A 27,066-nucleotide genomic window follows, 5' to 3' on the forward strand; every position below is an offset into this window, starting at 1 on the left:
ACACCGGTAAAACACACACATACAGACACACACACACACACATACACACACACGTGTCTATCATTGGTTTCCATATTATTGTTTATATGACGTCACATTACACATTCTCAGCGAATGAATACATTATGTCGCAGAAATCATCTAAAATAAGCCATATTCCAGATAATTGAAGTGAATGATTTGTTGAAAATGAAACGGTCAACTCGTTTTATGATGTGATTTCTTATCTAAAGCGATGCCTTTTTCCTTTAATCGCATAGAACGTCGAACTCGGTCGCGCGCAGTGCACGCACGTGACGTGTTACGCCTGATGGAGGAGCGGAAGGACGATAGCAGACGGACAGAAAGATGAGGCGGAGCAGATTTGTTCCATCGGCGTTTCTCAACACCATCGTTTTTCTGGTCACAGGTAACCAGTTATACATGTATTATGCTTTGCTCTTCTTTCTTTTGTTTTCCACTTAAAACGGTGCCGATCTCTGTGCAGGGACGCTGAACAATGGCGAGCGATGTGTTGATGCGGCACCACTGCTTCCCCAGCGCCATCTCGGGCAAGTGCACACCGATCGGCAATCGGATCAGGAGAGATCGAAACTGTCAATACGAACTCAAGAACGTGGTTTCCCAGCATATAAACACATCATAAACAACATGCGGGTGGTTCCGCCTCGAACTGTGACGGGCACTCCAGCAGCCACCAAGCTGGGTGATGCTTGGCCGTTCAGTGATGGTGACAGCGAACGAAGTGTTGTGATTAAACACAGGACCAGACTGAAAAGACAAGCGCCAATGGGTGTAGACAAGCCGATGCACGGTCGTAATTACGCTGCGACCTCGGAGTACCGTGTCCAAGTGGTAAGTATGATCTTTGTTTATGTTTTGTAAATACGGTCGTTTAGTGTCAGGGAAATAAAACAAGTTGGGAACACGTTTATCATCAAACTCCGACTACTAAAAAAAACAAAAAACAAAAAAAACCCAACCCACACACAAAAACTCTCACGAAGAACACCTGGTGACATTTCTTACATACATATATATGTTCATCAATGTAAAAACATGTCTTTCTTTCATTAGTGATTTTTAGTTGAATTTTGCAACTCTGTCCTATCTCATCTCTATCGGTCTGTCTCTCAGAAAATCCTTTTTTTTTCCTTTCCCTTTTCCCTTTGGAATATTATATCCTGTGCATGAATTTATTTGCTCTGTTGTTTTCCGTTTTCGTTGGTCTGTTGTTGTTCTTTTAATTGTTGACGTTGTTGTTTTGCATAGAGGCTGGATCAGTGAATGGGAAAAGTACTTAATCCAACATTAGATCTCGTCAGATGATTTTTTTTTTCATTTCATTTTTCTTTCTCTTTGTGAAGAATTTAGCACTGTCATAACTTTCTAGGATATTCACAGAAACAGCAGCAAAAGTACCATTTCTATTGCTCACCCTGAAACTAACCTTTTCGTGTCATCTCTCACTTGTTCTGGTCAGTATCAGTATCAGTAGCTCAAGGAGGCGTCACTACGTTTGGACAAATTATCACTATATGCTACATCACATCTGCCAAGCAGATGCCTGACCAGCAGCGTAACCCAACACGCTTAGTCAGGCCTTGAGAAAAAAAAAAAGAAAGATAATAGTAATGATAATAATAATGATGATGATGATGGTAATGATGATGATGATAATGATAATAATAGTAATAAAAAGACAATAATGATGATCAATAAGCAAATAAATGTAAAACATGCAGACACACATTCACACACACACACACACACACACACACACACACACACACACACATACACACATGCATAACGGATATATGCAACAAACATGCATTTTCACAGATATGAAAGCACAAACAAATACACATAAATGTACACGAGTCCTCACACACACACACACACACACACACACACACACCCCATCTCCCAAATTACACTGCACACCCCCCACTTCCTCCACACACTCATTCCTAGGCTACATATCATAGCTTCCACAGCACACACACACACACACACACACACACACACACACACACACACACATACCACACACACACACTTATTTATACAATCACACACACATACGCACGCCTATATCCCCACCCCCCCACCCCCACCCCGCCACACTCACATTTACAAATATATATATGCACACCTGCACATTCCAATATTCCGTTGCTCCCACAGTACAGACATGCATACACTGTATACACATACCTCATCCTCTACACACACACACACACACACACACACACACACACACACACATGCACAGAGCTCTGACATGTGTACACTTACACACTCACGCATGCACACAAGCACACAAACACACACACACACACACACAAACACACACACACGCACACACATTAACTTACTCACTCACTCACTGAGTCACTCGCTGAGTCACACACACACACACACACACACACACACACACACACACACACCCTAACACATACAGAGGCTGCCACTGATTAGCTGCAAGAGGGATGGGAAAAGATCTGATGCCAGGAATGTGGCGTCTAGTGTGTTGCTCAGTCTGTTGTATTTGGAAAAACCCACAGAGACTGTTCTGTTTTTGAAGAAATTTGTGCAATGTTGGTTTGGAAATGATGCCAATATTCATTTGATTTGCAAAGCACCGTACTCTGCCTTTCATGCTTACGGCCGCTCCCTCTCTCTACCTTTATTTCTTTGAGGCGATCGATGGTGTGATGGCCTTGTACCTGTTCTTTTTGGTATTCTTTGACTTTTCTGAGGATTTCTGATTTTCCTAGATGTAGGCTGCTCATTGTTGTTGCGTTACCAGTCTGTCAGCTCGTTCATTTCCCTTAACACCTGCATGTCCCGTGCAGTTTGACCATGTAAGTTTTTGAATCTGCAAGTTGCGCATTGCCTCATGCCACTCTGGGCTTCCCATTCCACTTTCAGTTTTCTGTATGAGGTTCAATGAGTTGGTTAGAATCATGGCATGTTGGTTTCCAGGCATATGGATGGATGATAGCCACTGGAGAGCATGTGTCACAGCTTCAACTTCCATTGTTAGGCTAGAGGTTTGACTTTGTAGGCAGCATTCTCTTCCCTAATTGTTTTTCCATTTTGTTTCGCAGTGAATCCCCAACCGGATTAGTCTTTGGTGACTGAGCCATCTGTGTATATGATGATGTCCTCTACTTTACTGTTTTCTTCTATGAGATAGCTTCACTTCTGCATCAGTTTTGCCCTCTGGCCATTCCCGACAATGTCTTCCTAGAGTGGGTGAAATGGCTGTGTTGAATAGATGATTGAGGTTTTGGGGGTTTTCCTCCCATTCTTTTGTTTCTTTCAGGTCTTGTAGTCAGCATACTAGCTGGATTGTGTCTTCTGCTTGCCCCATCCATGATCTTCCTCATCCTAGATGGCTGCCTTTTGGTTCCTTGACTGCATCATGCAGTGGGTTTTGAGGGTTTTCTAATGCTGTGATGTAGGTCTTAACCTGTTCTAACTTGTTTCTGGCCTGCACTGAAGGAAGGTCAAGCAGGTACTGCATGGTTTCTGTGGGCGTGTCTTTTATTGTTCCAAGGGCCAGCCTCATAGCTTCATTTTGAACTCTTTCTAATTTTAGGAGGCTGCTTTGAGATGGTGTTGTTAGTCCAAGTCCATGGTCAATCACACTGAGAACGAGTGACTGATATAGTAGGAAGAGGTGGTGTTTTTCGATACGTTTGGTTGCCATTGCCTTTAAGACTGCAGTACCCTTTTTGCATTTGAGATCAGTATTTTCTGTATGTTTTCTGAAGGTCAGCATCCTGTCAAACTGTATTCCCAAATCAAGATCACCTTTAGTATCATTGAAAATGACTCCCATAAGTATGTACTGCAGTTAGTCTTTAGTGTAATGAAATTTAGCTGTTAAGCTTTTTAAGTCTCTCTCTCTCTCTCTCTCTCTCTCTCTAATGAAATGTATATATGCATGTGTGTGTATGTGTGTGTGAATTAAAGCATTCACCAATTTCATGTGTGTTTGTGTGCACTGTATGTGTGTGCAGATTTTTTCATGTTATAATCATTTGAAGTTTAGCATTAGTTCCTCCTGAAGGTTTGGTTCAAAATTGATTCATCCCTCTCTCTCTCTGTCTCTGTCTGTCTCCGTTGTTCTCTCTCTCACTGTGCCTCACTTGCATATATTTGAAGTTCATTGAAGAAATGCTTTTTATTCTCTTTGTTTTTCCATGGTATGTTTTTGATTTGTTTTTAGTTTGAGGGTTGAGATGGAATTTTATTGAAATTGCGTGAGATTCAGTAATTGACTCACTTGTGTAAACAAAGTGAGTCTATGTTTTAACCCGGTGTTCGGTTGTCTGTGTGTCCATGGTAAACTTTAACATTGACATTTTCTCTGTAAATACCTTGTCAGTTGACACCAAATTAGGCATAAAAATAGGAAAAATTCAGTTCTTTCCAGTCATCTTGTTTAAAACAATATTGCACCTCTGGGATGGGCACAAAAAAAAAAAAATAAATGAAGCCTAATTATATGCAAACTGCATTTACTGTTATATTTATATTTTTTGTATTCTCTAAACTTGGCACTTTGATCTGATATTCTGACCCAACAACAAGAGCAGTCATTATTATCATTTTTTGTTCAAACAGGAACTTCTTTTGCTAAGCATGGAAGTTTTATTTATTTTGCAAACGTTTTGGTGCAGATAGTAAAAAAGGGAAATTACTCTGTAATTAATGCTAGAGGACTTAATTTGCTTTAAACTGATCTTTCTCATCTTAAACATTACATTTTGAAATTATACTCAATACATAAAAAGCTTGGATTTTTTTTAAAAGTGTATCACAAGTGAGTCTTGAAGGCCTTGCCTCTCTTGTTTTATATATGAAATTATATTAACATTTTAACCTGAAGTTGTTGTTTTTGTATTTTCAGGAAATTATTTGTCTGTATTGTTTTTTGACAAATTAACCACAAAATAATAATAATAATGATAATTATGATGGTGATAATGATAATAATCATAGATGCTTACATTTATAACACACTATCCAGAAATCTGCTCTATGTGCTTTACAAAACACATTTCTTGTTCTTGTTACATAACACATTCCTTCAATGTTACATGTTGTACACATCCAAATGTGACGCAACCCAGACATAAGCTCAATGCATACAAAAATGATACACACACACACACACACACACACACACACACACACACACACACACACATATATATATATATATATATATATATATATATATATATTGAAACAACCATACATGCACATACCATCCCCACTCCACACACACACACACACACACACACACACACACACATACACATACACATACATACTCATGCGCAGATGCAAGCACACATTCATAGACAAACATGCATACATGTGTACATATTGTATACATACTGTCAAATTAGGCAAAACTACAGCCTTTCAGGTTGTGTCGCACATTGAAAGCTTACAAAAATGATCATACTGATATGTATTAAACTGATTGTAATAAAAACGGCAGTAACTGACAAAGTGACATTGTGTCTTTTACTTGTTGACAGACACTTGAACTTGCAGAAGAGATGAAAAATGGCAGTAACTGACAGCGTGTCTTTTACTTGTTGACAGACACTTGAACTTGAAGAAGAGATGAAAAATGGCAGTAACTGACATTGTGTCTTTTACTTGTTGACAGACACTTGAAGAAGAGATGAAAAACGGCAGTAACTGACATAATGTCTTTTACTTGTTGACAGACACTTAAAGAAGAGATGAAAAACGGCAGTAACTGACACAATGTCTTTTACTTGTTGACAGACACTTGAACAGTTGAAGAAGAGATGAAAAATGGCAGTAACTGACATAATGTCTTTTACTTGTTGACAGACACTTGAACAGTTGAAGAAGAGATGAAAAATGGCAGTAACTGACAAAATGTCTTTTACTTGTTGACAGACACTTGAACAGTTGAAGAAGAGATGAAAAATGGCAGTAACTGACAAAATGTCTTTTACTTGTTGACAGACACTTGAACAGTTGAAGAAGAGATGAAAAACCGCAGTAACTGACATCGTGTCTTTTACTTGTTGACAGACACTTGAAGAAGAGATGAAAAATGGCAGTAACTGACATAATGTCTTTTACTTGTTGACAGACACTTGGAAAACATGAAAAATGGCAGTAACTGACATCATGTTTTTTACTTGTTGACAGACACTTGGAAAACATGAAAAATGTCAGTAACTGACATAATGTCTTTTACTTGTTGACAGACACTTGGAAAACATGAAAAATGACATGATTTTTTACTTGTTGACAGACACTTGGAAAACAGATGAAAAAACGGCAGTAACTGACATCATGTTTTTTACTTGTTGACAGACACTCGGAGAAGAGATGAAAAACGGCAACCGCAGCATTGAAGACGCCATGCAGCGCCTCAAGGAAGCTTTTGCCAACATACTTCAATGGAATGAAACCAACATATGTGTGGATAAGATTAATGTAAATCCTCACTTTGTTTGTTGTTGTTTTTGTTGTGTATGTGTGTGTGTGTTGTGGCATTTTGTTGAGTCACATGTGTAAACAGAGAGGGTGTGTGTGTGTGTGTGTGTAGTAGTAGTAGTAGTAGTAGTCCTCAAAAAACTCAGCTACTGAGTGCATTATTTCACAGTGTGACATTTGAATCAGTTTGTAATTTGTTCACTGTATGATAAGGAAAAAAAAGATCTGCTGTTATCTCTCTGTCCCTGCTCTTTGTTTGTGTCCTGAAGGACAGTACGACCGAAATATAAAACAGTGACCAGCTAAAGATGACATTTTATGTGGAAACTGTTGGAGACTTCACTCAAAACAATAACACATTGCTGGTAATGTGAAAAGAAAAGAACCAAATTGTTGGTAAGACATAATGTAGGACAGGCAGAACAGTGAAAATAAAACAAAGCTTTTCCACCTGTTCATGGATGAGTCTTTGTTTAAATGTGAGCAGAGGAAGAACTGTAGTCTTGGAAAGAAGGACTGCTTTGTTTTGATCTTTGTTTTGTCAGTCGGCTTCCCACCTGTTCTTTCCCTCTCTTATCTCCTCTACACTCTGCACTGTTCTCTTATCTCCTCTACACTCTGCAGTGTTCTTTATGCTGGTGTACTATGACATGTATAAATGTGTCTCTTTTGTACAGTTCTCAACAAAGCTTTCCCTCTCTTATCTCCTCTACACTCTACAGTGTTCTTTTATCTCCTCAACTCTCTGTCTACTCTACACTCTGCAGTGTTCTTTTATCTCCTCTACACTCTACAGTGTTCTTTTATCTCCTCTACACTCTATCTACTCTACACTCTGCAGTGTTCTTTTATCTCCTCTACACTCTACAGTGTTCTTTTATCTCCTCTACACTCTATCTCCTCTACACTCTACAGTGTTCTCTTATCTACTCTACACTCTATCTCCTCTACACTCTACAGTGTTCTCTTATCTACTCTACACTCTATCTCCTCTACACTCTACAGTGTTCTTTTATCTCCTCTACACTCTGCAGTGTTCTCTTATCTACTCTACACTCTATCTACTCTACACTCTACAGTGTTCTTTTATCTACTCTACACTCTACAGTGTTCTTTTATCTCCTCTACACTCTGCAGTGTTCTCTTATCTACTCTACACTCTATCTACTCTACACTCTACAGTGTTCTTTTATCTCCTCTACACTCTATCTCCTCTACACTCTACAGTGTTCTCTTATCTACTCTACACTCTATCTCCTCTACACTCTACAGTGTTCTCTTATCTACTCAACTCTCTATCTACTCTACACTCTACAGTGTTCTTTTATCTCCTCTACACTCTATCTCCTCTACACTCTACAGTGTTCTCTTATCTACTCTACACTCTATCTCCTCTACACTCTACAGTGTTCTTTTATCTCCTCTACACTCTATCTCCTCTACACTCTACAGTGTTCTCTTATCTACTCAACTCTCTATCTACTCTACACTCTACAGTGTTCTTTTATCTCCTCTACACTCTATCTCCTCTACACTCTACAGTGTTCTCTTATCTACTCTACACTCTATCTCCTCTACACTCTACAGTGTTCTTTTATCTCCTCTACACTCTATCTCCTCTGCACTCTGCAGTGTTCTCTTATCTACTCTACACTCTATCTCCTCTACACTCTACAGTGTTCTTTTATCTCCTCTACACTCTACAGTGTTCTTTTATCTCCTCTACACTCTATCTCCTCTACACTCTACAGTGTTCTCTTATCTCCTCTACACTCTACAGTGTTCTTTTATCTCCTCTACACTCTACAGTGTTCTCTTATCTACTCTACACTCTGCAGTGTTCTTTTATCTACTCTACAGTCTATCTCCTCTACACTCTACAGTGTTCTTTTATCTCCTCTACACTCTACAGTGTTCTCTTATCTACTCTACACTCTATCTACTCTACACTCTACAGTGTTCTCTTATCTACTCTACACTCTGCAGTGTTCTCTTATCTCCTCTACTCTACAGTGTTCTTTTATCTACTCTACACTCTATCTACTCTACACTCTATCTACTCTACACTCTGCAGTGTTCTCTTATCTCCTCTACTCTACAGTGTTCTTTTATCTACTCTACACTCTATCTACTCTACACTCTGCAGTGTTCTTTTATCTACTCTACACTCTATCTACTCTACACTCTGCAGTGTTCTTTTATCTCCTCTACACTCTGTCTCCAGTGTTCTTTTATCTACTCTACACTCTACAGTGTTCTTTTATCTCCTTTACACTCTGCAGTGTTCTTTTATCTACTCTACAGTGTTCTTTTATCTACTCTACACTCTATCTCCTCTACACTCTGCAGTGTTCTTTTATCTCCTCTACACTCTACAGTGTTCTTTTATCTCCTCTACACTCTACAGTGTTCTTTTATCTACTCTACACTCTATCTACTCTACACTCTACAGTGTTCTCTTATCTCCTCTACACTCTACAGTGTTCTTTTATGCCTGTGTACTATGACATGTATCCATGTGTCTCTTTTGTACAGTTCTCAACAAAGCAAGTGGAACTGTTGTTTTACTATCCGGGGGAAGAGAAGCCAGTTTGGCCAGCCAGTGTTCACACCAATAACATCACAAGCCATTCCAGCCTTCTGAAAGAGCTGCAGACTGCTGTGCCTGAACTCAAAATACAGAATATCCAGAACATCACTAGGACAAATGAGGTAATAGAAAGCTGAATGTGCTTATGAATCATGTGTATTGAGGAAAAGATGAAGGGTTTTTTTGTCTGTGATAAATTCAAACATATATTTTTGATGTGCTGCTAAGGTTCTGAGAACTGCATTATCATGTTCCTGTTTTCACTGATGTGTTCAGTATGACTATTTCTCTATGCTGAATATCTTGCTGCTTCAATTAACCAGAAATGAGTTGTCAGTGGCCCCAAAGCCAAAGCACTCATGCTGAACACATCAGTGGCATCAGATCTGTTGTGTTGTTTCAATGACTGGTCATTGGTTGAAGGGGATGAACGACGAGAGGGATAAGGCATTTTGATGACAGCACTGAAATGTGTGTGGTCTGGTTAGTTCTGATGATAGCACACTGTTTGTCTGTCCTGAAATGTGTGTGGTCTGGTTAGTTCTGATGATAGCACACTGTTTGTTTGTCCTGAAATGTGCGTGGTCTGGTTAGTTCTGATGATAGCACACTGTTTGTTTGTCCTGAAATGTGTGTGGTCTGGTTAGTTCTGATGACAGCACACTGTTTGTTTGTCTTGAAATGTGTGTGGTCTGGTTAGTTCTGATGACAGCACACTGTTTGTTTGTCCTGAAATGTGTGTGGTCTGGTTAGTTCTGATGATAGCACACTGTTTGTTTGTCCTGAAATGTGCGTGGTCTGGTTAGTTCTGATGATAGCACACTGTTTGTCTATCTTAAAGTGTGTGTGGTCTGGTTAGTTCTGATGATAGCACACTGTTTGTTTGTCTTGAAATGTGTGTGGTCTGGTTAGTTCTGATGATAGCACACTGTTTGTCCTGAAATGTGTGTGGTCTGGTTAGTTCTGATGATAGCACACTGTTTGTTTGTCTTGAAATGTGTGTAGTCTGGTTAGTTCTGATGATAGCACACTGTTTGTTTGTTTGTCCTGAAATGTGTGTGGTCTGGTTAGTTCTGATGATAGCACACTGTTTGTTTGTCTTGAAATGTGTGTGGTCTGGTTAGTTCTGATGATAGCACACTGTTTGTTTGTTTGTCCTGAAATGTGTGTGGTCTGGTTAGTTCTGATGATAGCACACTGTTTGTTTATCTTGAAATTTGTGTGGTCTGGTTAGTTCTGATGATAGCACACTGTTTGTTTGTCCTGAAATGTGTGTGGTCTGGTTAGTTCTGATGATAGCACACTGTTTGTTTGTCCTGAAATGTGTGTGGTCTGGTTAGTTCTGATGATAGCACACTGTTTGTTTGTCCTGAAATGTGTGTGGTCTGGTTAGTTCTGATGATAGCACACTGTTTGTTTGTTTGTTCTGAAATGTGTGTGGTCTGGTTAGTTCTGATGACAGCACACTGTTTGTTTGTTTGTTCTGAAATGTGTGTGGTCTGGTTAGTTCTGATGATAGCACACTGTTTGTTTGTTTGTCCTGAAATGTGTGTGGTCTGGTTAGTTCTGATGATAGCACACTGTTTGTCCTGAAATGTGTGTGGTCTGGTTAGTTCTGATGATAGCCCACTGTTTGGTTGTCCTGAAATGTGTGTGGTCTGGTTAGTTCTGATGATAGCATACTGTTTATCCTGAAATGTGTGTGGTCTGGTTAGTTCTGATGATAGCACACTGTTTGTTTGTCCTGAAATGTGTGTGGTCTGGTTAGTTCTGATGATAGCACACTGTTTGTTTGTCCTGAAATGTGTGTAGTCTGGTTAGTTCTGATGATAGCACACTGTTTGTTTGTCCTGAAATGTGTGTAGTCTGGTTAGTTCTGATGATAGCACACTGTTTGTTTGTTTGTCCTGAAATGTGTGTAGTCTGGTTAGTTCTGATGATAGCACACTGTTTGGTTGTCCTGAAATGTGTGTAGTCTGGTTAGTTCTGATGATAGCACACTGTTTGTTTGTCCTGAAATGTGTGTAGTCTGGTTAGTTCAGATGATAGCACACTGTTTGGAGAACAAGGTGGCAGAGAGTGCTCATAGATAGGTTTTTAAAAGGTGAGTTTTTAGTGAAGAGCGAAAAGCAGAGATAGAATCAGATGCACGGATATGATGAGGAAGGTTGTTCCAGGTGTGAGGAGCAGCAAAGAAGAAAGAACATTCACCAAAGGTTCTTGTATTTCAAAAGTGTACGGTGTTGACGCATCATGTACTGTGTTGATGATATATGGATACTTAACAGCTATCTTGGGTTGGAGACCAAGCTCTAAGCGCTGTACAAAAGTGTTGCACAACAGGTTGCCTACCTGGGTAGAGCTGACTGCCAGGGGCCATTGGTCACTCATCATTTGTTTGTTGTGTCAGTCAGTCAGGTTTGTTGTGTCAGTCAGTCAGGTTTGTTGTGTCAGTCAGTCAGGTTTGTTGTGTCATTCAGTCAGGTTTGTTGTGTCAGTCAGTCAGGTTTGTTGTGTCAGTCAGTCAGGTTTGTTGTGTCAGTCAGTCAGGTTTGTTGTGTCACTCAGTCAGGTTTGTTGTGTCACTCAGTCAGGTTTGTTGTGTCACTCAGTCAGGTTTGTTGTGTCAGTCAGTCAGGTTTGTTGTGTCAGTCAGTCATGTTTGTTGTGTAACTCAGTCATGTTTGTTGTGTCACTCAGTCAGGTTTGTTGTGTCACTCAGTCAGGTTTGTTGTGTCACTCAGTCAGGTTTGTTGTGTCATTCAGTCAGGTTTGTTGTGTCATTCAGTCAGGTTTCAGTCAGGTTTGTTGTGTCATTCAGTCAGGTTTCAGTCAGGTTTGTTGTGTCATTCAGTCAGGTTTGTTGTGTCAGTCAGTCAGGTTTCAGTCAGGTTTGTTGTGTCATTCAGTCAGGTTTGTTGTGTCAGTCAGTCAGGTTTCAGTCAGGTTTGTTGTGTCATTCAGTCAGGTTTGTTGTGTCAGTCAGGTTTGTTGTGTCACTCAGTCAGGTTTGTTGTGTCATTCAGTCAGGTTTGTTGTGTCATTCAGTCAGGTTTGTTGTGTCACTCAGTCAGGTTTCAGTCAGGTTTGTTGTGTCATTCAGTCAGGTTTCAGTCAGGTTTGTTGTGTCACTCAGTCAGGTTTCAGTCAGGTTTGTTGTGTCATTCAGTCAGGTTTGTTCTGTCAGTCAGGTTTGTTGTGTCACTCAGTCAGGTTTGTTGTGTCATTCAGTCAGGTTTGTTGTGTCATTCAGTCAGGTTTGTTGTGTCACTCAGTCAGGTTTCAGTCAGGTTTGTTGTGTCATTCAGTCAGGTTTGTTGTGTCACTCAGTCAGGTTTCAGTCAGGTTTGTTGTGTCATTCAGTCATGTTTGTTGTGTCAGTCAGGTTTGTTGTGTCATTCAGTCAGGTTTGTTGTGTCATTCAGTCAGGTTTGTTGTGTCATTCAGTCAGGTTTGTTGTGTCAGTCAGTCAGGTTTGTTGTGTCAGTCAGTCAGGTTTGTTGTGTCAGTCAGGTTTGTTGTGTCATTCAGTCAGGTTTGTTGTGTCACTCAGTCAGGTTTGTTGTGTCAGTCAGTCAGGTTTGTTGTGTCAGTCAGTCAGGTTTCGGTCAGGTTTGTTGTGTCATTCAGTCAGGTTTCTTGTGTCATTCAGTCAGGTTTGTTGTGTCATTCAGTCATGTTTGTTGTGTCATTCAGTCAGGTTTGTTGTGTCAGTCAGGTTTGTTGTGTCATTCAGTCAGGTTTGTTGTGTCAGTCAGGTTTGTTGTGTCAGTCAGTCAGGTTTGTTGTGTCAGTCAGTCAGGTTTGTTGTGTCAGTCAGTCAGGTTTCAGTCAGGTTTGTTGTGTCAGTCAGGTTTTTCTTGTGTCAGTCAGTCAGGTTTGTTGTGTCAGTCAGTCAGGTTTCAGTCAGGTTTGTTGTGTCAGTCAGGTTTGTTGTGTCAGTCAGTCAGGTTTGTTGTGTCAGTCAGTCAGGTTTCAGTCAGGTTTGTTGTGTCAGTCAGTCAGGTTTGTTGTGTCAGTCAGTCAGGTTTGTTGTGTCAGTCAGTCAGGTTTCAGTCAGGTTTGTTGTGTCAGTCAGTCAGGTTTCAGTCAGGTTTGTTGTGTCAGTCAGTCAGGTTTGAGTCAGGTTTGTTGTGTCATTCAGTCAGGTTTCAGTCAGGTTTGTTGTGTCATTCAGTCAGGTTTCAGTCAGGTTTGTTGTGTCATTCAGTCAGGTTTCAGTCAGGTTTGTTGTGTCATTCAGTCAGGTTTCAGTCAGGTTTGTTGTGTCATTCAGTCAGGTTTGTTGTGTCATTCAGTCAGGTTTCAGTCATGTTTGTTGTGTCAGTCAGTCAGGTTTCAGTCATGTTGTGTCAGTCAGTCAGGTTTCAGTCAGGTTTGTTGTGTCATTCAGTCAGGTTTCAGTCAGGTTTGTTGTGTCAGTCAGTCAGGTATGTTGTGTCATTCAGTCAGGTTTCAGTCAGGTTTGTTGTGTCAGTCAGTCAGGTTTGTTGTGTCAGTCAGTCAGGTTTGTTGTGTCAGTCAGTCAGGTTTCAGTCAGGTTTGTTGTGTCAGTCAGTCAGGTTTCAGTCAGGTTTGTTGTGTCAGTCAGTCAGGTTTCAGTCAGGTTTGTTGTGTCAGTCAGTCAGGTTTCACTCAGGTTTGTTGTGTCAGTCAGTCAGGTTTCGGTCAGGTTTGTTGTGTCATTCAGTCAGGTTTCTTGTGTCATTCAGTCAGGTTTGTTGTGTCATTCAGTCATGTTTGTTGTGTCATTCAGTCAGGTTTGTTGTGTCAGTCAGGTTTGTTGTGTCATTCAGTCAGGTTTGTTGTGTCAGTCAGGTTTGTTGTGTCAGTCAGTCAGGTTTGTTGTGTCAGTCAGTCAGGTTTGTTGTGTCAGTCAGTCAGGTTTCAGTCAGGTTTGTTGTGTCAGTCAGGTTTTTCTTGTGTCAGTCAGTCAGGTTTGTTGTGTCAGTCAGTCAGGTTTCAGTCAGGTTTGTTGTGTCAGTCAGGTTTGTTGTGTCAGTCAGTCAGGTTTGTTGTGTCAGTCAGTCAGGTTTCAGTCAGGTTTGTTGTGTCAGTCAGTCAGGTTTGTTGTGTCAGTCAGTCAGGTTTGTTGTGTCAGTCAGTCAGGTTTCAGTCAGGTTTGTTGTGTCAGTCAGTCAGGTTTCAGTCAGGTTTGTTGTGTCAGTCAGTCAGGTTTGAGTCAGGTTTGTTGTGTCATTCAGTCAGGTTTCAGTCAGGTTTGTTGTGTCATTCAGTCAGGTTTCAGTCAGGTTTGTTGTGTCATTCAGTCAGGTTTCAGTCAGGTTTGTTGTGTCATTCAGTCAGGTTTCAGTCAGGTTTGTTGTGTCATTCAGTCAGGTTTGTTGTGTCATTCAGTCAGGTTTCAGTCATGTTTGTTGTGTCAGTCAGTCAGGTTTCAGTCATGTTGTGTCAGTCAGTCAGGTTTCAGTCAGGTTTGTTGTGTCATTCAGTCAGGTTTCAGTCAGGTTTGTTGTGTCAGTCAGTCAGGTATGTTGTGTCATTCAGTCAGGTTTCAGTCAGGTTTGTTGTGTCAGTCAGTCAGGTTTGTTGTGTCAGTCAGTCAGGTTTGTTGTGTCAGTCAGTCAGGTTTGTTGTGTCAGTCAGTCAGGTTTCAGTCAGGTTTGTTGTGTCAGTCAGTCAGGTTTCAGTCAGGTTTGTTGTGTCAGTCAGTCAGGTTTCAGTCAGGTTTGTTGTGTCAGTCAGTCAGGTTTCACTCAGGTTTGTTGTGTCAGTCAGTCAGGTTTCAGTCAGGTTTGTTGTGTCAGTCAGTCAGGTATGTTGTGTCATTCAGTCAGGTTTCAGTCAGGTTTGTTGTGTCATTCAGTCAGGTTTGTTGTGTCAGTCAGTCAGGTTTCAGTCAGGTTTGTTGTGTCAGTCAGTCAGGTTTCAGTCAGGTTTGTTGTGTCATTCAGTCAGGTTTCAGTCAGGTTTGTTGTGTCATTCAGTCAGGTTTCAGTCAGGTTTGTTGTGTCAGTCAGTCAGGTTTCAGTCAGGTTTGTTGTCATTCAGTCAGGTTTCAGTCATGTTTGTTGTGTCATTCAGTCAGGTTTCAGTCAGGTTTGTTGTGTCATTCAGTCAGGTTTCAGTCAGGTTTGTTGTGTCATTCAGTCAGGTTTCAGTCAGGTTTGTTGTGTCATTCAGTCAGGTTTCAGTCAGGTTTGTTGTGTCAGTCAGTCAGGTTTCAGTCAGGTTTGTTGTGTCAGTCAGTCAGGTTTCAGTCATGCACACACATACACTCGCACAGACATGTTGTATTTTACGTGTATGACCGTTTTGTTTATTTACCTAACCATTAAGGCAGCCATACTCCGTGTTCAGGGGAGGTAGGTGGGGCGGGTGGTGGTTCATGATGGGTATGTTCTTGTTTCCATAACCCACTAAATGCTGACATGGATTACAGGATCTTCTGCATGTGTTGACACAACACGTAGTGTTTTGACATGACATGCACTGTTTTGAGACAACATATACAATGTTGACTGACATGTACTGTGATGAAATGACATGTTCTGTGTTGACACAACACGTAGTGTTTTGACATGACATGCACTGTTTTGAGACAACATATACAATGTTGACTGACATGTACTGTGTTGAAATGACATGTTCTGTGTTGACACAACATGTACTGTGTTGAAACAGTGTGTACTGTGTTGACATGACATGTACTTGACATGTACTGTGTTGACATGACATGTACTGTGTTGACACGGCATTTACTGTGTTGACATGACATTTACTGTGTTGAAATGACATGTTCTGTGTTGACACAACATGTACTGTGTTGAAACAGTGTGTACTGTGTTGACATGGCATTACTGGGTTGACGTGACATGTACTGTGTTGACGTGAAATGTACTGTGTTGATATGACATACTTTGTTGACACATGCACTGTGTTGACATGACATACTGTGTTGACACAACATGTTGACAGGTTTACACATGAACTGTGTTGACATGTTTACAGGTGTAACAACATGTACTGTGTTGGCAGGCCAAGGATGGAGTGATGGTGGCAGTTTATGGATCCCCGATCTGGACACTGCCCTATTTCCCATACATTGTTGCTGGTGCTTCCATTCTGTGTGTCTTCATTCTCAGCATTGTGGTACGTATTTCCCTGACATTGTGGTCAGTGTTTCCCTGACATTGTAGTCAGTATTTCATTGACATTGTGGTCAGTATTTCCCTGACATTGTGGTCAGTGTTTCCCTGACATTGTGGTCAGTGTTTCCCTGACATTGTGGTCAGTGTTTCCCTGACATTGTGACATTGTGGTCAGTGTTTCCCTGATGTTGTGGTCAGTGTTTCCCTGACATTGTGGTCAGTGTTTCCCTGACATTGTAGTCAGTATTTCCCTGACATTGTGGTCAGTATTTCCCTGACATTGTGGTCAGTGTTTCCCTGACATTGTGGTCAGTGTTTCCCTGACATTGTGGTCAGTGTTTCCCTGACATTGTGGTCAGTATTTCCCTGACATTGTGGTCAGTGTTTCCCTGACATTGTAGTCAGTATTTCATTGACATTGTGGTCAGTATTTCCCTGACATTGTGGTCAGTATTTCCCTGACATTGTGGTCAGTATTTCATTGACATTGTGGTCAGTATTTCCCTGACATTGTGGTCAGTATTTCCCTGACATTGTGGTAAGCATTTCATTCACATTGAGGTCAGTATTTCATTGACTTTATGGTAAACATTTCATTGACATTATGGTAAGCATTTCATTGACATTATGGTAAGCATTTCATTGATATTAAGGTCAGTATTTCATTGACATTGTGGTAAACATTTCATTGACATTGTGGTAAATATTTCCCTGACATTGTAGTAAGCATTTCATTGACATTGTGGTATTTTCCTGATGTTGTGGTAAGCATTTTCCTGACATTGTGGTAAATATTTTCATGACATTGTGGTCAGTATTTCCCTGACATTGTGGTAAATATTTCCCTGACATTGTAGTAAGTATTTACTTCCCTTACATTGTGGTAAGTACTTCCCTTACATTGTGGTATAACCCTGACATTGTGATAAGTACTTCCCTTACATTGTGGTATAACCCTGACATTGTGGTAAGTACTTCCCTTACATTGTGCTATAACCCTGACATTGTGGTAAGTACTTCCCTTACATTGTGGTATAACCCTGACATTGTGGTAAGTACTTCCCTTACATTGTGGTATAACCCTGACATTGTGGTAAGTACTTCCCTTACATTGTGGTATAACCCTGACATTGTGGTAAGTACTTCCCTTACATTGTGGTATAACCCTGACATTGTGGTAAGTACTTCCCTTACATTGTGGTATAACCCTGACATTGTGGTAAGTACTTCCCTTACATTGTGCTATAACCCTGACATTGTGGTAAGTACTTCCCTTACATTGTGGTATAACCCTGACATTGTGGTAAGTACATCCCTTACATTGTGCTATAACCCTGACATTGTGGTAAGTACTTCCCTTACATTGTGGTATAACCCTGACATTGTGGTAAGTACATCCCTTACATTGTGGTATAACCCTGACATTGTGGTAAGTACTTCCATTACATTGTGCTATAACCCTGACATTGTGGTAAGTACTTCCCTTACATTGTGGTATAACCCTGACATTGTGGTAAGTACTTCCCTTACATTGTGGTATAACCCTGACATTGTGGTAAGTACTTCCCTTACATTGTGGTATAACCCTGACATTGTGGTAAGTACTTCCCTTACATTGTGGTATAACCCTGACATTGTGGTAAGTACTTCCCTTACATTGTGGTATAACCCTGACATTGTGGTAAGTACTTCCCTTACATTGTGCTATAACCCTGACATTGTGGTAAGTACTTCCCTTACATTGTGGTATAACCCTGACATTGTGGTAAGTACATCCCTTACATTGTGCTATAACCCTGACATTGTGGTAAGTACTTCCCTTACATTGTGGTATAACCCTGACATTGTGGTAAGTACATCCCTTACATTGTGGTATAACCCTGACATTGTGGTAAGTACATCCCTTACATTGTGGTATAACCCTGACATTGTGATAAGTACTTCCCTTACATTGTGGTATAACCCTGACATTGTGGTAAGTACATCCCTTACATTGTGGTAAGTACTTCCCTTACATTGTGGTATAACCCTGACATTGTGGTAAGTACATCCCTTACATTGTGGTAAGTACTTCCCTTACATTGTGGTATAACCCTGACATTGTGGTAAGTACTTCCCTTACATTGTGGTAAGTACATCCCTTACATTGTGGTATAACCCTGACATTGTGGTATAACCCTGACATTGTGGTAAGTACATCCCTTACATTGTGGTAAGTACTTCCCTTACATTGTGGTATAACCCTGACATTGTGGTAAGTACTTCCCTTACATTGTGGTAAGTACATCCCTTACATTGTGGTATAACCCTGACATTGTGGTATAACCCTGACATTGTGGTAAGTACATCCCTTACATTGTGATAAGTACTTCCCTTACATTGTGCTATAACCCTGACATTGTGCTATAACCCTGACATTGTGTTAAGTACTTCCCTTACATTGTGCTATAACCCTGACATTGTGGTATAACCCTGACATTGTGTTAAGTACCTCCCTTACATTGTGGTATAACCCTGACATTGTGGTATAACCCTGACATTGTGTTAAGTACTTCCCTTACATTGTGCTATAACCCTTACATTGTGCTATAACCCTGACATTGTGGTATAACCCTGACATTGTGGTAAGTACTTCCCTTACATTGTGGTATAACCCTGACATTGATAAGTACTTCCCTTACATTGTGGTATAACCCTGACATTGTGGTAAGTACTTCCCTTACATTGTGGTATAACCCTGACATAAGGGTAAGTACTTCCCTTACATTGTGGTATAGCCCCTGACATAATGGTAAGTACTTCCCATACATTGTGCTATAACCCTGACATCACCTGGTTGCAGACGTATGCATGTTTCTGCCGCACCAAGGGCAGCGTGAGCCTGACCAACTCCGCCAGTGGCCTGGGCAGCCAGCACCTCTATCATCAGCAGCAACAGCAGCAGCAACAGCAGCAGCAGCAGCACGTCTTGTTTCCAGACGTGGTTGCCCCGGATACGGCATCACCTCTGGCCATCCAGCCTTGTGCCCCGCCCATCTTTGTGCCTGTGGGTTACGCCACTACCCCTGTGCCCGCCCAGCCCCTCCGCATCAAGCGCAAAGGACTGCTGGAGAGGTAGGTGTTAACATGTTGCATGGAACCTGTTGCTGTCTGGAGAGGTAGGTGTTAACATGTTGCATGGAACCTGTTGCTGTCTGGAGAGGTAGGTGTTAACATGTTGCATGGAACCTTTTGCCGTCTGGAGAGGTAGGTGTTGACATGTTGCATGGAACCTGTTGCTGTCTGGAGAGGTAGGTGTCAACATGTTGCATGGGACCTGTTGCTGTCTGGAGAGGTAGGTGTTAACATGTTGCATGGAACCTGTTGCTGTCTGGAGAGGTAGGTGTCAACATGTTGCATGGGACCTGTTGCTGTCTGGAGAGGTAGGTGTTAACATGTTGCATGGGACCTGTTGCTGTCTGGAGAGGTAGGTGTTAACATGTTGCATGGGACCTGTTGCTGTCTGGAGAGGTAGGTGTCAACATGTTGCATGGGACCTGTTGCTGTCTGGAGAGGTAGGTGTCAACATGTTGCATGGGACCTGTTGCTGTCTGGAGAGGTAGGTGTTAACATGTTGCATGGAACCTGTTGCTGTCTGGAGAGGTAGGTGTTGACATGTTGCATGGAACCTGTTGCTGTCTGGAGAGGTAGGTGTTGACATGTTGCATGGAACCTGTTGCTGTCTGGAGAGGTAGGTGTTAACATGTTGCATGGAACCTGTTGCTGTCTGGAGAGGTAGGTGTTAACATGTTGCATGGAACCCGTTGCTGTCTGGAGAGGTAGGTGTTAACATGTTGCATGGAACCTGTTGCTGTCTGGAGAGGTAGGTGTTAACATGTTGCATGGAACCTGTTGCTGTCTGGAGAGGTAGGTGTTAACATGTTGCTGTCTGCAGAGTTTTTATGTCAGGTATGCTATAGCAATAACATAGATACTACTGCTCTTATTCAGAGTATAATTTATGTCAGGTATGCTGTTGGAATAACATAGCTAATATTACTGCTTCTGCAAAGAGTATTTTTGTCAGGTATGCTGTTGGAATAACATAGCTAATATTACTGCTTCTGCAAAGAGTATTTTTGTCAGGTATGCTGTTGGAATAACATAGCTAATATTAATGCTTCTAAAATTCTGAATTGACATAATGAATTTATTTACAAAATAAAAAGGTGGTTGACCCAGGAAAGTCCGGGACAAAAAAAAAATTACTGCGTGTGCAGAGAATATGTATGTCAAGTATTGGAATAAGGTAGCTACCACTGCTGCTTGTGTAAAGACTGTGTCAGGCATATATTGGGGAATGGCATTTTTCAGGCATGTATTGGGGAATGGCATTTTTCTCTCCATCCTTCTTTTTCCTGCAGAAGCCTCACTAGTTGGTGGAGGATTCATGGATTTGTTCGGGTTTTTTCTGTGGATTTGTCATGGTGCTGGTGTTAATTGTCACCCTGACTAATTCCATGTGTAGCTGTACACTGTTTCTGTCTGCAGTAGACTGTTGTCACCCGGACTAATTCCATGTGTGTAGCTGTACACTGTTTCTGTCTGCAGTAGACTGTTGTCGCCCTGACTAATTCCATGTGTGTAGCTGTACACTGTTTCTGTCTGCAGTAGACTGTTGTCGCCCTGACTAATTCCATGTGTGTAGCTGTACACTGTTTCTGTCTGCAGTAGACTGTTGTCGCCCTGACTAATTCCATGTGTGTAGCTGTACACTGTTTCTATCTGCAGTAGACTGTTGTCGCCCTGACTAATTCCATGTGTGTAGCTGTACACTGTTTCTGTCTGCAGTAGACGAGGATCCAATGCCTCCCTGACATTGGATCTGCAGCCATCTCCCGAGATTGGTCGATGGGATGGAACACCCCCCAAAGAGAGGTAATAATCTCTTTGTCTTCAGTGATACAGATTGTGCATTGATCTCACTTGTGATTGGTCGATAGGACAAAACTCTCCCCAAATTGAGGTATTTATCTCATTCTTTCATGATACATATTGTGCATTTATCTCTCCAGTGATTGGTTGATTGGGAAAAACTCCCCCCAAAGAGAGATGATCATCTCATTTTCCTTATCATGATAGGTATTGTGCTTTCATCTCTCCTGTGATTGGTGAATAGGATAGACCTCTTATATGTAGTGTCACAAAATGTACAGTGTTTTCCTGGCATTAGCTCTGTAGTGTCACAAAATGTACAGTGTTTTCCTGGCATTAAGTCCGTAGTGTCACAAAATGTACAGTGTTTTCCTGGCATTAAGTCCGTAGTGTCACAAAATGTACAGTGTTTTCCTGGCATTATATCTGTATTATCACAAAATGTACAGTGTTTTCTCCGCATTAGATCTGTAGTGTCACAAAATGTACAGTGTTTTAGATATGTAGTGTCACAAAATGTACAGTGTTTTCCTGGCATTAGATCCGTAGTGTCACAAAATGTACAGTGTTTTCCTGGCATTAGATCCGTGTCACAAAATGTACAGTGTTTTCCTGGCATTATATCTGTAGTGTCACAAAATGTACAGTGTTTTCCTGGCATTATATCTGTAGTGTCACAAAATGTACAGTGTTTTCCTGGCATTATATCTGTAGTGTCACAAAATGTACAGTGTTTTCCTGGCATTATATCTGTAGTGTCACAAAATGTACAGTGTTTTCCTGGCATTATATCTGTAGTGTCACAAAATGTACAGTGTTTTCCTGGCATTACATCTGTAGTGTCACAAAATGTACAGTGTTTTCCTGGCATTAGATCCGTAGTGTCACAAAATGTACAGTGTTTTCCTGGCATTATATCTGTATTATCACAAAATGTACAGTGTTTTCCTGGCATTATACCTGTAGTGTCACAAAATGTACAGTGTTTTCCTGGCATTATATCTGTAGTGTCACAAAATGTACAGTGTTTTCCTGGCATTATACCTGTAGTGTCACAAAATGTACAGTGTTTTCCTGGCATTATATCTGTAGTGTCACAAAATGTACAGTGTTTTCCTGGCATTATACCTGTATTATCACAAAATGTACAGTGTTTTCCTGGCATTATATCTGTATTATCACAAAATGTACAGTGTTTTCCTGGCATTATACCTGTATTATCACAAAATGTACAGTGTTTTCCTGGCATTATATCTGTATTATCACAAAATGAACAGTGTTTTAGATCTGTAGTGTCACAAAAATGTATTTATATATTTGATAACTGACTTTTGTATTATGTTATCAGTGGCAGAACCATTGGTATTTGAACAGTCATGATGCAGATTTTGATGAAGATATTGATCCATGTTTCTTTTTTTGTTTTTCAGTTCAGGTTTAGAATATCTCCTGTCTGCTGGAAACCGACTGAGTCGTCGGGACTTACGTAATGTAGCCAAGAACACCAAGATCCTTTATGAGGAGTTCTGGGTACGTTTATTTATTTATATATGTATATGTATTTATACAGTACATGCGTGTCATTTTTGTTATGTGTGTACATAAAAAAACGTGTGATTTTGTGTGTGCATGTATGTGTAGGTGATTGTGTGTGTTTGCATATGCAGACCTACCTACCACTATGATTTTCCTGTAGGTTCTACAGAAATCTGTAAGAAAAAAAAAAAAAAAAAAAGTATGGGACTACAGTTACAGGTTAAAAGTTAATATTTTCATGTAATGGAAAATAATGTTTTCAAACAACAGTCCTGTGCTGTCCAACTTCAGCATGGCTGTGCTGTGTATAACCGTAGTTACAAAAACGTTCACTTCTGGCACTCAAGATGGCGTGTGAAAAAGGGAAGTTTGCCCATGAGACTGATAGTGAAGACAGTGACGAAGAAATCAGAAAAATTAATAAGTCTTTCAAGAAGACAGGACAGAACTTCTGAGCTAGATATTTGGAGACATATTCTGTGCTCAGAGCAAGCTGGGAAGGCCCGGAGTTTGGACACTGTACGACCTGCCAGTGTGATTTTAGTGTTGCACACAGCGGACCTGATCAGTTGATGACTGCCGGCCACACATGGAGACAAAGAAACACATCTATGCTACGACTGTACCCAAGTCAGCCCAGGCAGTCTATGCTGCGACTGTACCCAAGTCAGCCCAGGCAGTCTATGCTGCGACTGTACCCAAGTCAGCCCAGGCAGTCTATGCTGCGACTGTACCCAAGTCAGCCCAGGCAGTCTATGCTGCGACTGTACCCAAGTCAGCACAAACAGTCATAACGGCTTTTTGGGGGGTGTTTGAAAGAAAGCAGATTGCAAACCTTCTATTGAAAATGTAGCTGGATGGGAAATGACCATGGTAAAATACAACCTTCCATTCACGGCTGATGATGAAATGATCTGAAGCACTCCAGTATATGTTTTGTTCTTGACCTCTTGTTTACAGGGCGGTGGCCTTGCAATCAGATGATGAATTATCTCTCCTTCCCTTGACCTCTTGTTTACAGGGCGGTGGCCTTGCAATCAGATGATGAATTATCTCTCCTTCCCTTGACCTCTTGTTTACAGGGCGGTGGCCTTGCAATCAGATGATGAATTATCTCTCCTTCCCTTGACCTCTTGTTTATAGGGCGGTGGCCTTGCAATCAGATGATGAATTATCTCTCCTTCCCTTGACCTCTTGTTTATAGGGCGGTGGCCTTGCAATCAGATGATGAATTATCTCTCCTTCCCTTTCTTGGTTTCGTTGTGCAATGTGTATGTGTGTGTGTGTGCATTCATGCATGCATGCATGTGCAGCTTTTGCTGAGACATGCAGACTTTGAAATAGGTATCATTTGATCATGGTTGAAAAAGATGGAGTCTGAGTTACGTACTACTGATAGGAGTCCCATTACTACTGAAAGTTGGCATTTGTTGGATTGAAAATGACTGAAGGGCATTTCATGGGGAAGTCAGGACTGCATCACCTTCACCTTCACCTCTCCCGTAGTCTGGGTTCAGACCGTTGGGGCACCGCTGCTGACCTGGCCACCACCCCTCTCCACTCTTCACGGTTTTCTGATTTCCTCAGGGCGTCACCGAGCGTCAAGCCTGTCCACCCCCGGATGTTGTCTTCCCATCTCTTCTTCTGCCGTCCTCTTCTTCTGCCTCCTTGTACGGTGCCTTGTAGGAACGTTTTGGCAAGACCAGATGATCGGGAGATGTGTCCATACCACCTAAGTTTGCGTTTTTTCACTATGGACAGAAGGTCTTCGTAGGGTCCAATACTTTGCTTGATTCTGTTCTTCACTTCCGTGTTAGTGATGTGGTCTCTGTAGGACTGCATATGTAGATAGAAATATGTGCATGTGTGTGATTGTGTGTGTATGTATATGTAGATGATTGTGTGTGTTTGCATGACATATTAGATAGAAATGTGTGTGATTGTGTGTGTTTGCATATGTAGACGGAAACATTTTTGCGATTGTGTGTGCATGTATATGTAGATGATTGTGTGTGTTTGCATATGTAGATAGAAATGTGTGTGATTGCGTGTGTGAAAATTTGTAGACAGAAACATGCGATCATGTGTGTATGTGTGTGGATAGAAATGTGTGTATAGAAATATGTTTTGTTGTGTGTGTGTATGTATGTAGATATAGAAATGTGTGTGTTGATGGTATTGCAGGAGATTCCCATGAACCATCCAGAGAAAGTGTCGGTGGCTGGCTCTGGCATGAAGAACCGCTACAAGACCATCATTCCCAGTAAGTACTGTTCAGTGGTTACAGACCATCATTCCCAGTAAGTACTGTTCAGTGGTTACAGACCATCATTCCCAGTAAGTACTGTTCAGTGGTTACAGACTATCATTCCCAGTAAGTACTGTTCAGTGGTTACAGACCATCATTCCTAGTAAGTACTGTTCAGTGGTTACAGACCATCATTCCCAGTAAGTACTGTTCAGTGGTTACAGACTATCATTCCTAGTAAGTACTGCTGCGTGGTTACAGACCATCATTCCCAGTAAGTACTGTTCAGTGGTTACAGACCATCATTCCCAGTAAGTACTGTTCAGTGGTTACAGACCATCATTCCCAGTAAGTACTGTTCAGTGGTTACAGACTATCATTCCCAGTAAGTACTGTTCAGTGGTTACAGACTATCATTCCCAGTAAGTACTGTTCAGTGGTTACAGACCATCATTCCCAGTAAGTGCTGTTCAGTGGTTACAGACCATCATTCCCAGTAAGTACTGTTCAGTGGTTACAGACTATCATTCCTACTAAGCACTGCACTGTAACAGATAAGTGGTCGTGTGAATCCTAGTTGGATAGTAAATACCTCATTCAGTGCTACCTGTAGTATAGCTATTTCTGTGTCACCACCAGTTGGATAGTAAATACCTCACTCAGTGCTACCTGTAGTATAGCTATGTCTGTGTCACCAACAGTTGGATAGTAAATACCTCATTCAGTGCTACCTGTAGTATAGCTATTTCTGTGTCACCACTAGTTGGATAGTAAATACCTCATTCAGTGCTACCTGTGCTATAGCTATTTCTGCGTCACCATCAGTTGGATAGTAAATACCTCATTCAGTGCTACCTGTAGTATAGCTATTTCTGTGTCACCACCAGTTGGATAGTAAATACCTCATTCAGTGCTACCTGTAGTATAGCTATTTCTGTGTCACCACTAGTTGGATAGTAAATACCTCATTCAGTGCTACCTGTAGTATAGCTATTTCTGTGTCACCACTAATTGGATAGTAAATACCTCATTCAGTGCTACCTGTAGTATAGCTATTTCTGTGTCACCAGCAGTTGGATAGTAAATACCTCATTCAGTGCTACCTGTGCTATAGCTATTTCTGCGTCACCATCAGTTGGATAGTAAATACCTCATTCAGTGCTACCTGTAGTATAGCTATTTCTGTGTCACCACCAGTTGGATAGTAAATACCTCATTCAGTGCTACCTGTAGTATAGCTATTTCTGTGTCACCACCAGTTGGATAGTAAATACCTCATTCAGTGCTACCTGTAGTATAGCTATTTCTGTCACCACCAGTTGGATAGTAAATACCTCATTCAGTGCTACCTGTAGTATAGCTATTTCTGTGTCACCACCAGTTGGATAGTAAATACCTCATTCAGTGCTACCTGTAGTATAGCTATTTCTGTGTCACCACCTGTTGGATAGTAAATACCTCATTCAGTGCTACCTGTAGTATAGCTATTTCTGTGTCACCACTAGTTGGATAGTAAATACCTCATTCAGTGCTACCTGTAGTATAGCTATTTCTGTGTCACCACTAGTTGGATAGTAAATACCTCATTCAGTGCTACCTGTAGTATAGCTATTTCTGTGTCACCACCAGTTGGATAGTAAATACCTCACTCAGTGCTACCTGTAGTATAGCTATTTCTGTGTCACCACCTGTTGGATAGTAAATACCTCATTCAGTGCTACCTGTAGTATAGCTATTTCTGAGTCACCACTAGTTGGATAGTAAATACCTCATTCAGTGCTACCTGTAGTATAGCTATTTCTCTGTCACCACCAGTTGGATAGTAAATACCTCATTCAGTGCTACCTGTAGTATAGCTATTTCTGTGTCACCACCAGTTGGATAGTAAATACCTCATTCAGTGCTACCTGTAGTATAGCTATTTCTGTGTCACCACCAGTTGGATAGTAAATACCTCATTCAGTGCTACCTGTAGTATAGCTATTTCTGTGTCACCACTAGTTGGATAGTAAATACCTCATTCAGTGCTACCTGTAGTATAGCTATTTCTGTGTCACCACTAGTTGGATAGTAAATACCTCATTCAGTGCTACCTGTAGTATAGCTATTTCTGTGTCACCACTAGTTGGATAGTAAATACCTCATTCAGTGCTACT

The 27,066-nt window shown here is 41.1% G+C and overlaps 1 protein-coding gene across 2 annotated transcripts in view; it reads left to right on the top strand.

The window, feature by feature from the left end:
- Positions 1 to 298: 298 nt before the first annotated feature.
- The window catches only part of LOC143301173 (receptor-type tyrosine-protein phosphatase R-like), a 41,147-nt gene continuing 14,379 nt past the window's right edge, over positions 299 to 27,066 (top strand). The window contains exons 1-9 of one of the 2 annotated variants that reach the window (XM_076615266.1): positions 299 to 409; positions 488 to 855; positions 6,388 to 6,510; positions 9,046 to 9,222; positions 16,100 to 16,213; positions 19,055 to 19,326; positions 21,043 to 21,129; positions 22,557 to 22,656; positions 24,847 to 24,925. In XM_076615266.1, the coding sequence (XP_076471381.1) occupies positions 349 to 409; positions 488 to 855; positions 6,388 to 6,510; positions 9,046 to 9,222; positions 16,100 to 16,213; positions 19,055 to 19,326; positions 21,043 to 21,129; positions 22,557 to 22,656; positions 24,847 to 24,925 (1,381 nt within the window). In that variant the 5' untranslated portion in view covers positions 299 to 348. The remainder of the gene's footprint in view (positions 410 to 487; positions 856 to 6,387; positions 6,511 to 9,045; positions 9,223 to 16,099; positions 16,214 to 19,054; positions 19,327 to 21,042; positions 21,130 to 22,556; positions 22,657 to 24,846; positions 24,926 to 27,066) is intronic. The other variant, XM_076615267.1, reaches the window with a different exon arrangement.

This window comes from Babylonia areolata, chromosome 27 (genome assembly GCF_041734735.1).
Source record: "Babylonia areolata isolate BAREFJ2019XMU chromosome 27, ASM4173473v1, whole genome shotgun sequence".
NCBI lineage: Eukaryota > Metazoa > Mollusca > Gastropoda > Neogastropoda > Buccinidae > Babylonia > Babylonia areolata.